At 42.7% G+C, this 14,665-nt stretch overlaps 1 protein-coding gene across 5 annotated transcripts in view; it reads left to right on the plus strand.

Moving 5' to 3' along the window:
* The window catches only part of Cep135 (centrosomal protein 135), a 60,702-nt gene extending 50,045 nt beyond the window's left edge, over window positions 1-10,657 (plus strand). For 3 of the 5 annotated variants that reach the window (XM_029545314.1, XM_029545315.1, XM_029545318.1), the window contains 5 exons: window positions 909-1,118; window positions 2,001-2,203; window positions 2,861-2,986; window positions 4,848-4,985; window positions 8,614-10,657. In XM_029545314.1, coding sequence (XP_029401174.1) covers window positions 909-1,118; window positions 2,001-2,203; window positions 2,861-2,986; window positions 4,848-4,950 — 642 coding nt within the window. In that variant the 3' untranslated portion in view covers window positions 4,951-4,985; window positions 8,614-10,657. The remainder of the gene's footprint in view (window positions 1-908; window positions 1,119-2,000; window positions 2,204-2,860; window positions 2,987-4,847; window positions 4,986-8,613) is intronic. The other 2 variants (XM_021210825.2, XM_029545316.1) reach the window with 2 other exon arrangements.
* The last annotated feature ends 4,008 nt before the right edge of the window (window positions 10,658-14,665 follow it).

Genomic DNA, 14,665 nt, shown 5'->3' on the forward strand with positions numbered 1-14,665 from the left:
AGGGGGCCGTCCTGCCAGTGAGCCGCACTGCAGAGAGTGGAGCAGCCTGAGGCATGTGAGGGGGCCGTCCTGCCAGTGAGCAGCACTGCAGAGAGTGGAGCAGCCTGAGGCATGTGAGGGGGCCATCCTGCCAGTGAGCAGCACTGCAGAGAGTGGAGCAGCCTGAGGCATGTGAGGGTTTACTTTTCTGTAGCAGTGATAGCTCATAAGCCTGCTTGCAAATATTGGTTTTTTTTTTAATTGATTGATTTCTGTGAACTCTGTTAAAGTCACTTTGCTTTTTAAGAGTGACTATCTTCCTGAAACCCCAAAGTAGATTTTATATAAATTCATAGTTATCACATAAAATTTAAATAACAAGAAGTTTAAAATGTGTGTTATTTTGGGAAGGTCTTTGCTGAATATTTCAAATTCTGCTCATTATTTCAAAAATCATTAAATCTAAATTTAAATATAACTTTAGGTATTTAGTATTAATATAAACACTAGTTTTGAAATTTAGAATTTAAAAGAATGATTTGGAAATATATATATAAATATATTTTTATATTATATGTTGCTATATGATGAGAAAAACAATATTATAACAAGGGACATTTATAAGGAAAAGACTTAAAAAGCACTCATTCACAATACTTAAGTATAATTTTCATCTTTGCATCTTCTAAATATATACATGAGATATTTAGTTATTATGATTAATAATTACATGCCATTCCTTTCATGCATTAACTCCCTCTTTGGTTGTCTTAAAATAGCACATTACTTCCTGAGAATGTTTTAGCATATACAAGAACTGGCATTTGGTTTTCTGAACTAAGTTTGTGGCTACACAAATCCCAGAAGCCGTCTTTGAAGGCTTGCACTTTGAGTGACTGAGTTACTCATGTCTGGCTTTGTGTTCTCAGCACATCAATGCACATCACGCGTACGAGTCTCAGATCTCGTCGATGGCTAAGGCCATGTCTCAGTTAGAAGAGGAGCTGCGACGTCACGAGAGCGAGAAAGCCACTGTGTTAGGTGACGTATCGTCTCTCCGAGAACTGTGCATCAAGCTCGACTCAGGCAAAGATGTCATGACCCAACAGCTGAGTTCCAAAAGCCTGGAGCTGGAGCGGGTAGGTGCAGCGATGCATTGGCGGGCCCTCACTCACAGCCTAACTTCATGTCTCTTTTCGGGTGTTCCTTTTGTTCCCTTTGACTGCAAGATTTTGATGACTGGGTTTGACTGCCTCGCTGCTGACTGAGGCTTGTCGGTGGAGCAGGAGGATGCGATGAGGTGTAGCTGAACTGGGAGTCCTTGCCTTCCTGTGGCACACACTGGATTTGGTCTCAGCACTGCAAGAAAATAAGAAGCAGATAAAATTGGGTTCGGAATAGATGGTACTGAAAAAGTTAGGCATTTTCTAGGTGTAGATCAGGAACATACATTCTTTTTTTATTTAAAATTAAATTTTGGTTTAAAGACTAAACAGTTTTCTAACTTGAATTTTTTAATAATAAAATCTCAAGGCATTTACATTATGAATTAAGCCTTCTTTACTGAACTTGCCCATCCCCAGGTTGAGACATTACGTTGACTGGGCTGCTGTGTGCTCTCCTGTGAACATGTCTTTGGGTTTCTCTTGTCAGATCCTGTATTGAGAAGTTACAGCACTTGCTTAACTGTGACCAGAGAGTTGGCATGCTGCAGAGAGCACAGACTCAAGGCTGATGGGGCGGGAGGTTTATCATATTCTTACCCTCTCGTGATGAGGGAGATGGCTGGTGATCATCGGAGAGGCAGAGTATGCCTTAAAGCCAAAGAAGCCCTTGTACAACCAGCAAAGAGGACTTTAAATCATGATGCTTTTCTTACTACTTAAAAATCATTTTAAAGTCTTCAACCGGCACTCAAAAACATAACAACCGAACAGTCACTGTCATATTGTAAGATAAAGAATTTTTCAGACTAAGCCTAAACTTTTGCTGAATTAATCTTTGTTTTTTTTTTTCTGTAGGCAGTAGCAGAATTAGAGAATGTAAAATCAGAATCAGAACTGTTAAAAAAACAGCTGATGAATGAGAGACAGACAATTAAAAACCTCGAGTCGTTGTTAGCTACAAACAGAGATAAAGAATTCCAGTCCCATTTAACCTCCCATGAGAAGGACACGGAAATCCAGCTACTGAAGGAGAAGTTAAACCTTTCAGAAAGCAAACTGTGAGTGTTGTGGAGCAACGTGTGTGGGGAAGCGTCTTCGACAAAGTAGTTTCAACTTTTGAGGTAGTGAGGGCACTGGAGGGTGTAACACAAACCCACAGTCCCTGATTCTCCTAACTGCCGAGTCTGGACATCCAGAGGAGTCTTTCAGGAGACATGGGGTTTGAAGTAATACTTGTGCACATCTTTACCCCAAGGCAGTGCCCTGGGTGCGAGCCGGGGAAGAGTGAGCTTCAGGGGAGGACCTGAGTCTGAGGAGTGAACAAAGGCTTTGCTGAGGGGAGGCGCGTCCGAGTGAGCTGGTTGCAGACAGGAAAGGCTTGGAACCGGTGAGATTTGGTTTTCACATGCGTTGTTCATCACCATCAAGGGGACTGGTGATGACTTCATCCTAGCAGAGAAGAGCCTGGACTTGTGAGCATGCAGAAAAAGTGGCCTTTGTACAGAGCCAGGGGAGCTGAGACAGTGTTCTTTGTGAGGCAAGAAGCAAGGAAGGAACATGTGCTACATCCTGTGTTTCTAGTTCGTGGACTGTGCAGAAGCTCCGGATTAGAGAGAGCCCCTGTTGAAAAGCTGTGGTCTTTGTTCTTAAGAATCAGCCCATTTGTATTTGCACTTGATTCTACAAAAGTGATCATTCGGTTTTTTATTTCTAAGATCTATACATTTGTTTTTAAGAACTACCCAAAGCCGAGAAACCTCCATGCTTCGAACTAAAGTGACACAGTTACAGACAGATTATGATAATCTGAAAAGGCAGATGTCGAATGAGAAGTACGAACGGTAAGACAGTTCTTTAGCAATACACAGTATTTCTGCGTATCTTCTATCCTATTTAAAGAGTACTTAATATGGCTTGCAAACAGCAAACTGCTTTAGTATTAATCTGTAAGCTATGTTTCTTGGGCACTTCCTGCTAGAGCAAGGGACTCCATAACATTGAAAAATGAAAAGGTTTGAGCAACTGTACTATGAAGAAAAGCTGAATACTGAATAACGGAAGGAAAGGGCAGACTGGGAGCCCTGGAGGGACAGCAGGGCACTGATACACTCTTGACACTGGGAAGGACAATGTCCCTGAGGGGACATCCAGGTGCTGACACACTCCTGACACTGGGAAAGACAGTGTGATGCAGAAAGTGGGCTCCTTTGTCTGTGATGTTTGAGAGATTAGAGGCACAGAGAAGGCTAAGTGGATGTGCAGAGAAAGATGAGAGAGAAGGGCAGAGGAGGGAAGTGTGCAGTGCAGCAGCACTGTTCTCAGGACCTGGACTGCAGTGACAGTGACATTAGTGAGGTACACGTGGTTGAGGATTGCTTCAGACATGGGTGTGTATGTAAAGACTGTCTTTGAGTTCATGTGTGTGTGTGTGCACACCGTGTATGCAGTCACGATGGTGCACCCCTGTAGTCCTCAAACTCAAGGTGAGGCAGGAAGCCGGTAAGCTTGAGACCAGCCTGCCCTTCATAGCAAAAGCCTGTCTCTAGAAGAAGTGTGTAGCTGCTGGGGCAGAGGAGACTGTAGACGTTTATTGGCATTGGCGATGGAACTTCTCTTTGCCTAGAATCAGGAAGGACCTGATAGAGCAAGGCCCAGGGAACAACACAGATGTGAGGGTGGGCAGAAGCCGAGGGTTCAGTAAAGAACAGAAGATGGGTATGGAGGTAGAAGCGGAACCAGGAAAGGGCAAGGCAGGAAGCTGACGTGCTCAACTCCACCAAATGCCACACAAGATGTAGTCAGGAAATCGCATGTTATATACATGGTTAAAGCTTAAAGAAGAAAGGAAGTTCCCCCTCAGAATCACTATTAATATTTTGAGTTTAACATCTAGTTGTATTTTGGTTTTGGTTTGCTTTGGTTTGATTTTTTTGAGATAAGGTCTCTCTCCTTGCCACCCCACCCCACCCCACCCCCAGTACTAGCATTACAGGTACTCGCCACCCTGATGGCTTAATGGGGATTTGTATATTTCTGAATGTATACTTGGTATCCTAACTTTTTAAAACTAGATATATCATTGTGATTGTTATGTTTTTATATGTTATTTGTTAATGCCCTAATGTTCTGACATAGCTATAGCATAATTGCTTTGAACAATTTCTTCTAATGTATATTCTTTTAATTGAAATATTTTACATACTCCTGAAAACAACTACAAATTGGGGCTGGAGAGATGGCCCAGTGGTTAAGAGCACTGGCTGCGTTTCCCCAGGACCTGGTACCTCCACAGTGGCTCACAGCCGTCCATAACCAACCCTACTCTGCCTTTTACAGTCACCAGGCATGTGTGTTGTACAGACACATGCCTGCAGGCAAAGCACTCATACACAGAAAATAAAGTGAATCACTTTGTTTTTAATCCTGCAGATTTGGCTAAAGTCTATAAGGCCAGGCCAGGCACCCTACCCACTGCAGTTGCAGCTGCTTGGGAAGAGCAAGGCAGGGGAGTCCCTTGAGCCCCTGAGTCCAGGTGTCCTGCGTAACACAGTAGGGCCCAATTTCAAAGACAGAACCAACGAAAATAAAATAAAGGTGGCAGAAACCCTGACTGCACTAGCAGGTGTCTCTAGTGGACTAATAACCCCAATAGCCACGTGTTAGCTTCTCCTGATGCTTACAGCGTGTAATCTTCACTTACAGAGAGCGAGCAATCCAAGAGATGCGCCGACTTGGTCTTCCTACATCACCTCTGAGCTCTACTCTGAAATCTCCTGTACAGACTCCTGATCACATAAATGCATAGTTACCAGGAACGTATGTATCGGGTCCCAAGGACAGGTAAAGATAACCTGTAGTTGTAAAAATTTTGGAATTGCACAGTCAGGGAAAGAGAGATGGCTTGGAAAGGTGTTTCCGGGGACTTCCTGAAGCAATAGACATGTCCTGTGTGTTGGTGGCATGTCAGAGTCACATGGCATGCGCAGTTGATGTGCATCACCTGCACATGTGTTCTGTGTATTTCACTGTGTGTCAGCTTTACCTAACCAGAACGGAAAGGGCTAGGAGTATGAGTCCGTGGAGGAGCACACAGGAGCACACAGGAACCCTGGGCTCACTTTTAACCCTGCAGAGGAGTGGGGGAATCAGCACTTGCTAAGAAATATGAGATGTCACAGGACGGTATTAACCAGCTACCAAATTCAGTGTACAAATAACAGCTGATAAAGTGGGAAAGGCTTAGAGACAATGCACTCACTAGGTGCAGAGCACTCAGTGTGGCAGGGATGGTGGGCTGTGGGGAACTGTAGGAGAAAGCTTTGAAAGTTAGGGCAGGGCATACAAATTATGTGAAGGTGACATCACATGCAGATGTAGAGTCTTAACTCATCCGTCCTTCGTGTAGGGTGCATACAAAGAGGCTGAGTGAAAGACTGTAGTGAATCTGCCTCATAGCCATGTCTGAGCCACATAGGGAATGTAGGAGCCAAACATGGAAAGAACAGTAAGAGTTTGCAGTAGATCCCAAAATAAGTTCCGAAAACTCTTCTCAGCTCTTAGGAGGTGGGGCCAGGAAGATCGGGATATCAAAGTCACCCTTAGCTGCATCGTAAGATCCACCTAGGCTACCTGAGGCCCTGCCTACACCAGGCAGACAGGAGAAGGTGCCATATCAAAAGTGCAGAGCTCACTGGGACTACACTGACGCATCGAGTTGGCGTGCACCCAGACACAGGTGCAAATACTGCTCTCAGGCTCTCTTAACCATTAAAGCATGGATTCTTTCTCCTTTGTTTTTGGGTTTTATCAGTGAAATTGTACATTTCTGGCTTATTATTATCTGTGATGCATTTGTGAGATGCAGCCATATGTGTGCTTTTGTATGGTTATTACCGCTGCATAGTGGAGTATCCTGACGTGTACTTAAACCATTAGTTCACACTCTGCGGTTGCCAGGCATCTCCCTGGCTGTTGGGAAGAGCGCCCTGCTTATAGATTTAGGATTGAAATTGCTGACATCACTTATCTCCAAGCTTCCATAGACATGAGGATCTGTTCCCAAGGAGCTGATGTCAGGCCGCCTCTGGCTGAGACAGTTGAAGAAATGGACCAATTCCTTGGAGATAAGAAGCCTGAGTCAGACCCTGGCTTTGACAGATAGTCACTGAGGAATGCAGACTCACTCACTGGCAGAAACGGTTGAGTCAGTTTCTTCATCGTGATGCATTTCTATGCCTCTTTTAATAGAAGCACTGAGTGTAAAAGATAATTAGCATTTCCTCAGAGGCTCCAAGTGTCATCACAAAGAAGGGCTACTCTGTGCCATCCCATACTGAGGCCAGTGTCTGGGGCCCAGTCTAATGATGGCTGATGGCTGCTTTTCTCCTGAATGTTTATGTTCGTAAAACGTTTGTTTTCCTGTCACCTGAGTCACTGCACCCTTACATCCAGTCAGGTACTGGGTTGTTTTGAGGGTGCTTAGGTTCGCCTTTTGTTGCAATGCCTCAGAACAAGGTGCCAAACACGTTTCCATGCTTGGCTGTTGATGGCTTAGCTCTGTGGTTGGCCGAGTAGAATGTGGGACCAACAGCCCCTGCCTCTCCACATAGCATTCACCTTTACTGGAGCATCACCCAGCTTTACAGATGGTCCAGGACAGCCGCTTATCTTCATGAGCAAAGCCGGGTGGCTATGATATCCCCGTGGCCTACACATCTGAAAGTCCTACTTGCTGGCCTCTCACATCAGGTAGCCTCTACAGGAGTCAGCTGTAACCCGTGAGAAAGAAACAGGAAGTGAAATGGCAAGCGATTCACTGATGTTGTGGGAAGGGGGTGGGGGGAGATCTTGATTTTGTAGATCCCCTAAAAAGTTCTTGGGGGCTCTGGATTCTTGGACCTCGTAAGAGCCACAGACAGCAGCTGGGGACCCTCCACTGCATAGACTGTTCACCAAACATCAACAGGCCCCTGGTTTGGTTCCCAGCGTCTCATAGTAAATGGTCTACTTAGTGTGTATGTGATGTGCTGGCCTGCGTATGGACTCAGTGCCAGATGGCTTCTGTCAAGCTCCACCTTACCCTCTCAGGCAGGGCTCTTCCTGTCAGTTAGATGGGTTGGCCAGCAAGTCCCTGAAATCCATCCTTCTTTGCATTCCCCAGCTCAAGCTCTTTACCCACCAGCCCACCTCTGCAGCCTATGTTCCACAGAGCTCCGCTGTTTCTGAGCCACCAGTGCTGCTGTAAGCCCTGGCTGTCCTCACTCCACCAGCACTTATGGTGGTCATCATTGTAACCCTCCAAGTCTAGGTGCATCACAAACTGTTACAGCTGTTAACAATTCACAACTTACAATTTTGTAATAATTGACAATTAATTCTCAAAGTGTCACAGTGCATTTATTAGCCAATAATCCCTTTTTGTAGAAATTTCTTGGGTAATATCACTAAATTGAATGTTAAAGGATTTCTCCAGTGAGCAATGGGACACAAATTACATGCACATGAAATCGTTTCTCAGATTAATGTCTCTCTAATAGTAAAAATGGATAACCTAGTTTTATTTTTTATTATGTTTTTATTAACACCACAAGAAATAGGGAAAAAACTGTCATGAAGTCAACCGAACCCTTCCAACAGTTAACTCTCTGCCACGTACCAACTAGGTGTCCTGTAATGTAACTCTATTCCTTAAACTGTTCTCCTTGAAGACCATGTCAGATCCCATTGGTGAGCGGGTCAGTGGACACGACTCCTCCCTCGTGGGTGCCAGTTACAGTCCTGGGTTAACCGTGCTTCTGACCCTCCTGCTCTTAAACCCAGGATGCCACACGGATCTCTCCCCAGGTTTGACTGAATTTGCCAGGTGCTATGCTTTGCTTATGGTCACCCAGTTACTACCAAAGACACCAGTGAATGGCCAGACATGCACAAGGCGAGCGTGTGTGTGCACGGCTTCCAGGGTTCGGCTCTCTGGAAGGTCTCCAACCCTAGTCCACTTGGGCCTTACAGAGGCTTCAGTACATGGCATAACAGGCTGATACATCATTAGCATTGATAACTGACCCTTAGCCTGCCACCTCTACCCAACGCCGCCGTCCTGGTGAGCAGCCCCTTCTCCACAGCCTTCAGCCATTAGTCTTCTCATCAGCGCCGCCAATCGCTCTCACTGCACAAGTACTTTAGGTGCCTTTGCCAGGCACAAGGGGAAGAGGAGACCAAATGTATGTCTTCTTCAACCACAGCATCACACGAGCTCACTGAGGGAACCTGTGACTCAGCAAACCAAATCCTGTTCTTACTGCCTCTCCCTTCACATGTCCAACAGTTTCTCAAGGAGTAGAATGATGCTTCTTAAAGATGATGAGGCGTGGGAAACAAGTTATTATTAGAGACTGTAATATAAAACTATAGAATTTAAGTTTTTATTAATGTCTTGAGTGACTAATTTTTGTCCTCACTTACCTTTCAGATTATGGTTTTCAGTGAGTTTCTACATGGATTTTTTTTTTAAGAACACAGAGTAATGAGATATTTGAAGTCCTTGTTCCTGCGAATCATGAACACCGACACAAATTCTACCTCTGTCAACCTTTATTTAAATCAGTGGATATTTATGTAAAAATGTTTAGTTTTAAAAGAGCCTTATATGTATATTTTCATATGTGAAAAACAAAATATGTATTAATAGCTTAACTGATGTGTTATGTGAATTTTTATTATTCCCAACTAAAATTACTCCTTAAAATGTGTTTATACTGTGAATTACATTAACATGCTCACATTATGTTTTAATAATCTGTGCCTAAGTGAACTATAATATATGCATGTAAATATTCTTGCACTATTTAGGTGTGTTCGGTTTTCATGCCTGTGTTTATAGCCCATAGCATGATGAATTCAGAGAATGATCCATTTGATGCTGTTCACGTAAGTGTGACATCAGTCCACGTGTGCTGTCCACGTGTGCTGTCTATCACACGGGGGAGTCTATTTAAATCTAGTCTAATAGAACTCTTCTTCTTCTTCTTCTTTTAAAGTAAAGAAAGGGTTTATGTGAGTTTCTGGTTCCAGAGAGCTAGGACTCCCTCGGGGAAGCAGAGCGGCTGACAGCAAGCATACCACACAGAGCCTAGAGTGACCAGGACGTAAGGGGGGGGTGCTGTGCACTCTGCTTCCCCCAGGGACGTACTTGCTCCAGTAAATCTGCACCTCTTAGACCTCCCAAACAGCACCCCTCACACCTGGGGCCAAGTGTTCAAGTCTCCGAGTCTGTCTGTGGGATACATTTCTCATTCAGACAACAATTCCTAAAATGAAAAATTCAATTGATACCATTTTTTTCCCCTGAGGTGTTTTTGCTATTTCTGAAAGTTCAGACCTACTGGAGATCAATAAACTAAGCTACCTGTTTGGAAATTACTTACATTTTCATCAACTTTGAAAAACGTTTTCCTGGCTATAGAGGAAATGTGCCTAGTGACCTCATCACAGAACTCTGGATGAAGTAGTTATCACCATGTGTGATTAGTGCAAGCAGGAAGGGCAGCAGTGGGAGACATGTTTATCTATGTGGGCCTTATTTGGGCTGTCCTATGTGCTCTCCACATGACACACTTTTTTTTTTTTTTAAAGAATTAAGTTAAAATATATTCAGTGTTTGTAAAATAATCAAATGAAAAATTGGGGCATATTTTTTTACTAATTAAATTCTTCAGTGTATTAGTCTAAAATTTCAGAATAGGAAAGTATATAAGGTAAATATAGAAAAGTGTTTTTGTTAAAAGTCCAGTATGCATCTGACGATACCTATTTGTGGCCTTGAATCCTGTCTAATATTCCCAGTCTTTCAGAATAGTGTGTCACCATCCCTGTGGCGTATAAATTGAGAACAGCTTTTTACAATTCCCTTTCAAGGTTGTGTAACTCTAAAGAATTGAGGTGTGTGCCAACCCTTAGAAAAGAGTAGACATGCAAAATAAAATGTCAGATACCAATACTAATCACGTACCAACTGTTCACGTTTGAAGAAACCCCTCTTTTAAAACTAGATTTCATTATGATTGAGAAAGAACTTAAAAGTCAGCACAGGCCAGCGAGTCAGCTGCGCATAACCCGCTTTGTTTCCTCTTGGCTTATTTTAAAACGATGCTCTCTGTGAACATCCCTGAGGGTGGGTAGACATCCAGGTAACTAGTGTGCCTTGTGTGGTCAGGGTGTTCCCTTTGCAGTTATTTGCTGCATATTTGAATATAGGATGACTTACCCTACCACTATGTTTATAATTTATTCATTCTATCTCCTTTGAGTAAATTCATATTTTATAGCAAAATATGAAAAAAGGACCATTTACAATGTCATTTGGAAAGTCTTGTAATAAATACATGTGATAAAATATTTGTCTCCACCTTTTCTCCCAAAGCAACAGCAAGACACACTTTCTTAAGTGTTCATTTTTAATGTTTTCTGTAATTATAAATGTGTTGCTTTCAAACTTGTTATTTTATAACCATCATACTACAGGTGTTTTAGAAGTGAGTGGTTTTTTTTTATACATGTTTTTACTTTTATTTAAATAATTTTTAATCATGTAGCTTGATTATAGATTTACCAATAAACATACTAGTCAATATACTTTCTCTTTCTTTCCAGCATGTTTTATAATTTTATATTAGTAATATTCTTAATTCTAAAATTAAGTAACACTCAAATAAAGCGTTATCATGGTGGGACTTGGGAATATGTGCCAGCCATATATTTAAATAACTCCTTGATTTTTGGTTCAAAATACAAGAATTTAAATTAGAATTCCTAGTGGGTACACTGTGAACAAAATGCACTGACATGTGTTTATAGTTACACGGTCTTGTCACTGTAAATAATTTTAACATTACTATTACTATATTTATTACACTAAGTACCCATCCTCCCAGATCACTGTAAATTCACCACACTCATCTCATACACTTCTCCCCATTTAAAGATTCGACCGTGTGGCTCACTGTCTGTCTTTCCACCATCAGCTCCGTCTAACATCAGTCTTTTTATGTCAGTGCCTTTGGATCACCACATTGCAGTTACCTGGAGAACGTCGAGGAAAACCTACACATGAGCTCCTACACTCCACCAAATAGATGAGAATTTCTATGAATGTGGCACAGTCTTGCAGTTGACCAGATTTCCAGGACAAAGCACGTGTCATCTCCTGTGGAATGAGGCTGAAACACAAGGACCTGCTTTAATTTCCTATATTTATTAAGACATACTTTGTGTCCTAATATGGTCTACTTTAGTGGAAGCTCCATACTTCCATCAGTCTCCTCTTGAAGCCTCGGTCCCCTGTCCCAGTCAGTGATAGGGGTGGAGCAGGCGCTGCTTCTGGAAGTGACTTCTGTTTGTCTCCCTGCCATCTGGGGCTGAGTGGCTGCAACCTAATTCTTACTTTTCTGGTAAAAATATTCAATGTGTTGAAAGAAGAGACAAAGGAGCAGGTGAATTCAGCCCAGGAGCTGGAGAGGAAGGCCAGCATCCATATGGTGTCAGAAGATGGTGAATGTAGGAGAACTTCAGCCATATAGACAGAACGGCCACATGAAAGAAAGAGTGAGCAAACAGAAAATAAGCAAGCATGGCCACAATGTCTGGAACTCTGGGATACAGTCAAGACCAAACCCAAGAGTCCATGAGAACACACAAAGGAGCGGAGTTAAATAGTAGAGGCTTGGAGAAGCAGTCGTATCTGTAAAAAGAATAGAAGACAAAAGCAGAGGGAATAAGTACCATTGTGCCCTGCTTGAAACCCTCACTGGAGAAGTAGGGCAAAGAAGCAGGATACAAATAGGGAAGGAAGAAGTCAGATTTAATTATCCCTGCTTGCAGATAGTAGAATCCTAGCTTTAAAAACCGTGAAGACTCCACCCAACAGCTGAATCCAGAGGAGCACCGAGCAAATCGGCCAGCTACAGAATTAACAAAATCAGTGGCCTTGGGTGCCTGTTTTATTATTTGATGATATTCTTATCCTGCTTTAAAGTGAGATGGGGTCAGTGGGACCCATAAATGCCAGAGGCGCCAAGGTGATTGAAGGGATTAGATGAAAGGGTGGGGGGTCATGTGTAAAATATATAAAGAACTGAAAAATACTCAACACTCCAAAATCATCTACCAATAAAAAGGCTTGTGAGTTGAACAGGCAGCTCACAAAAAGAACTGTAAATAGAAATAGCAATATGTACTTGAAAAGATGCTCAACATCCTTCAACATCGGGCAAACGTGGCTTTAAAACTGACCGGAGATTCCTGCCTGTTCTAGTCAGCACGGCTATCACAAGAAAGCATGGCAGTACTGTTGAGGATGGGGGGAAGATGGCTCCCTATACACTGCTACTGCTGCTGCTGCAGCTAGGAATCTTAGCGTGTACAGCTCCTGCGCCCAACACTGTGGAGCTTCTCAAGAAACTAAAATACAAGAACATCTGATCCGGCTGCACTCCTACATAGGCCTGAGTACTCTCCATGCTTATCTCTGCACTACTAACAAGAGGCAGGATGTGCAGCTAGCCTGGATGTCCATCCATAGATAAGTGGATAAGGAAAATGTGGTTTGCAAACACAACAATGAGACCGTAAAGAAAGATGACATCATAGTTGCAGGAAAATGGGCCAATGTAAAAATCACGTTGTACCGAGAATTTTGGTTCCTTTAAAAACACAGGAAAAATAAGAATGTGTTTTCATTTTAATCCCAGGTATGGTACATGAGGCCATTTTTGTTTGTCCACAGCAGGTGACTATGTTCTGCCTCATGCTCTAGCGGGTGCATGATTTTGACAGCTGTAGATAGTTTCTTCGAGTGTGTGACATTTGGGGTTCTGGAGACTCTTCAGAAGGTACATATATGCTAGGGCCCCAAGTGTGGGTTATGGTTCATGGTTGGATGCTGTTGGTTGTGGTTTGTTAAATAGCCATGTGCAAGGAAAAAAAAAAGGGGGAGGAGAAAAAGGAGGGGGAATTAGATGTCCTGATGGTGAAGAGCACACTTACCCCAAGGATCTCGATGCCTCTAATCAGGAGGAAGTAGTCTAATGATAACATCTATAAGGTCCTACATTCAATTCCCAATAACAAACACATAAGACCATTTATTAGTCACAAAAGAAACCTAAGAGTCAAAAGGGTTAAGTCAAACTCTTTTTTTTTTCTGATCATAAAATTTTAAAATAAAAAGAAATTCTAGCATCTGGGAGCTTGAAACTTTTACAAATTTCCCTTGGGTGAAAGAAATCACAGGAGAACAAATGGAGAGCAGTGTGTATAATTCTATCCTAATATGCAAAAGAATAAGCAGGAGGGCTATAGTGGGTACGAGGCCAGCATAGTCCACAGTCTCAAAAGGCCAAAAGAAAAAAAAAAGAAATCATGAAAGAAATGAAATTATTTGGGACTTAGAATTAGTAATAATTGAGGTAGAATCATCTGGGGAAGAGATGGTACGTCATCCGAAGACATACAACTTCAAATCTGCTAGCAGAAAACCATTAACAACCTAGTAAGCATTACCCCAAGGTTAACACACACACACACACACACACACACACACACACAAAGCAACCCCTATTGCCTGCTAAAAATAAGACAGAAAGTAGGAAATTGAAAAATCAACAACACAGAGTGAGTTTAAGAAAATCAAGAATGGATCTTTAAAACAATAAGCTTAAGAACAAAAATCACAAAACCTTTAAAAACAAAAAGGAGGAAGTAACTGCAGCAAATGAATGCATGAGACGTCAAAAAAAACTAAAACTGGGAGGAGGAGGAAGAGGAAGGGAAAGGGGGAGGAGGAGAGGGAGGATGGAGAGGGGAGGAGAGGAGGAAGAGGGGAAGGAGGGGAAGGAGGAGGAGCTATTGGCAGCCACTAATATAATGGATGAAGTAAGTTTCAAGAACATTTAAAGTGCTGAAATTTAGAATAAAAAATATTATAACACTTGAGCAGAACAATATGCAATAAAAACAGTGGGTCTGGGATTTCAGTTTCTGGACAAAGTGATGAGGTAGTATCTGAACATTTCACGATGCAGGCAGGAAATGAGATTCTTGGGTCAGGGATAGAGGCCCCTATTGCTCATGGTACAGCATACAGCAAAAGCAGCATGTCTGAGTTGGTCTCTTTCTTCCCAAGCTCCCGAGGCTTGTAGAAAGGTCCAGCTCGATAGCAGTCATGCAGAGAGGTTCCTTTCCCATCACAGCTTAGCAGCACTTAGCTGTGCAAAGCCATCTCTTCTGTAGCAGGTGCAAGTAAGCCTGCTCTTCGTAGACAATTCCTCAACCCTCAAGGCTGCTCACCTCAAACACAGTGCTGAGAATTGAAGGGCCTTGCATCCCTGGATCATCCACAGCGATGTGCAAGGATGCTCAAAGTGCACAGAAGACTGTCTTCTTGAAGGAAAAACTACTTTTTGGATCTAAATCTGGAAAACAAACTTATAATTTCGTGTGTGTGTGTGTGTGTGTGTGTGTGTGTG

Source organism: Mus pahari, chromosome 13 (assembly GCF_900095145.1).
Source record: "Mus pahari chromosome 13, PAHARI_EIJ_v1.1, whole genome shotgun sequence".
Classification (NCBI taxonomy): Eukaryota; Metazoa; Chordata; class Mammalia; order Rodentia; family Muridae; genus Mus; species Mus pahari.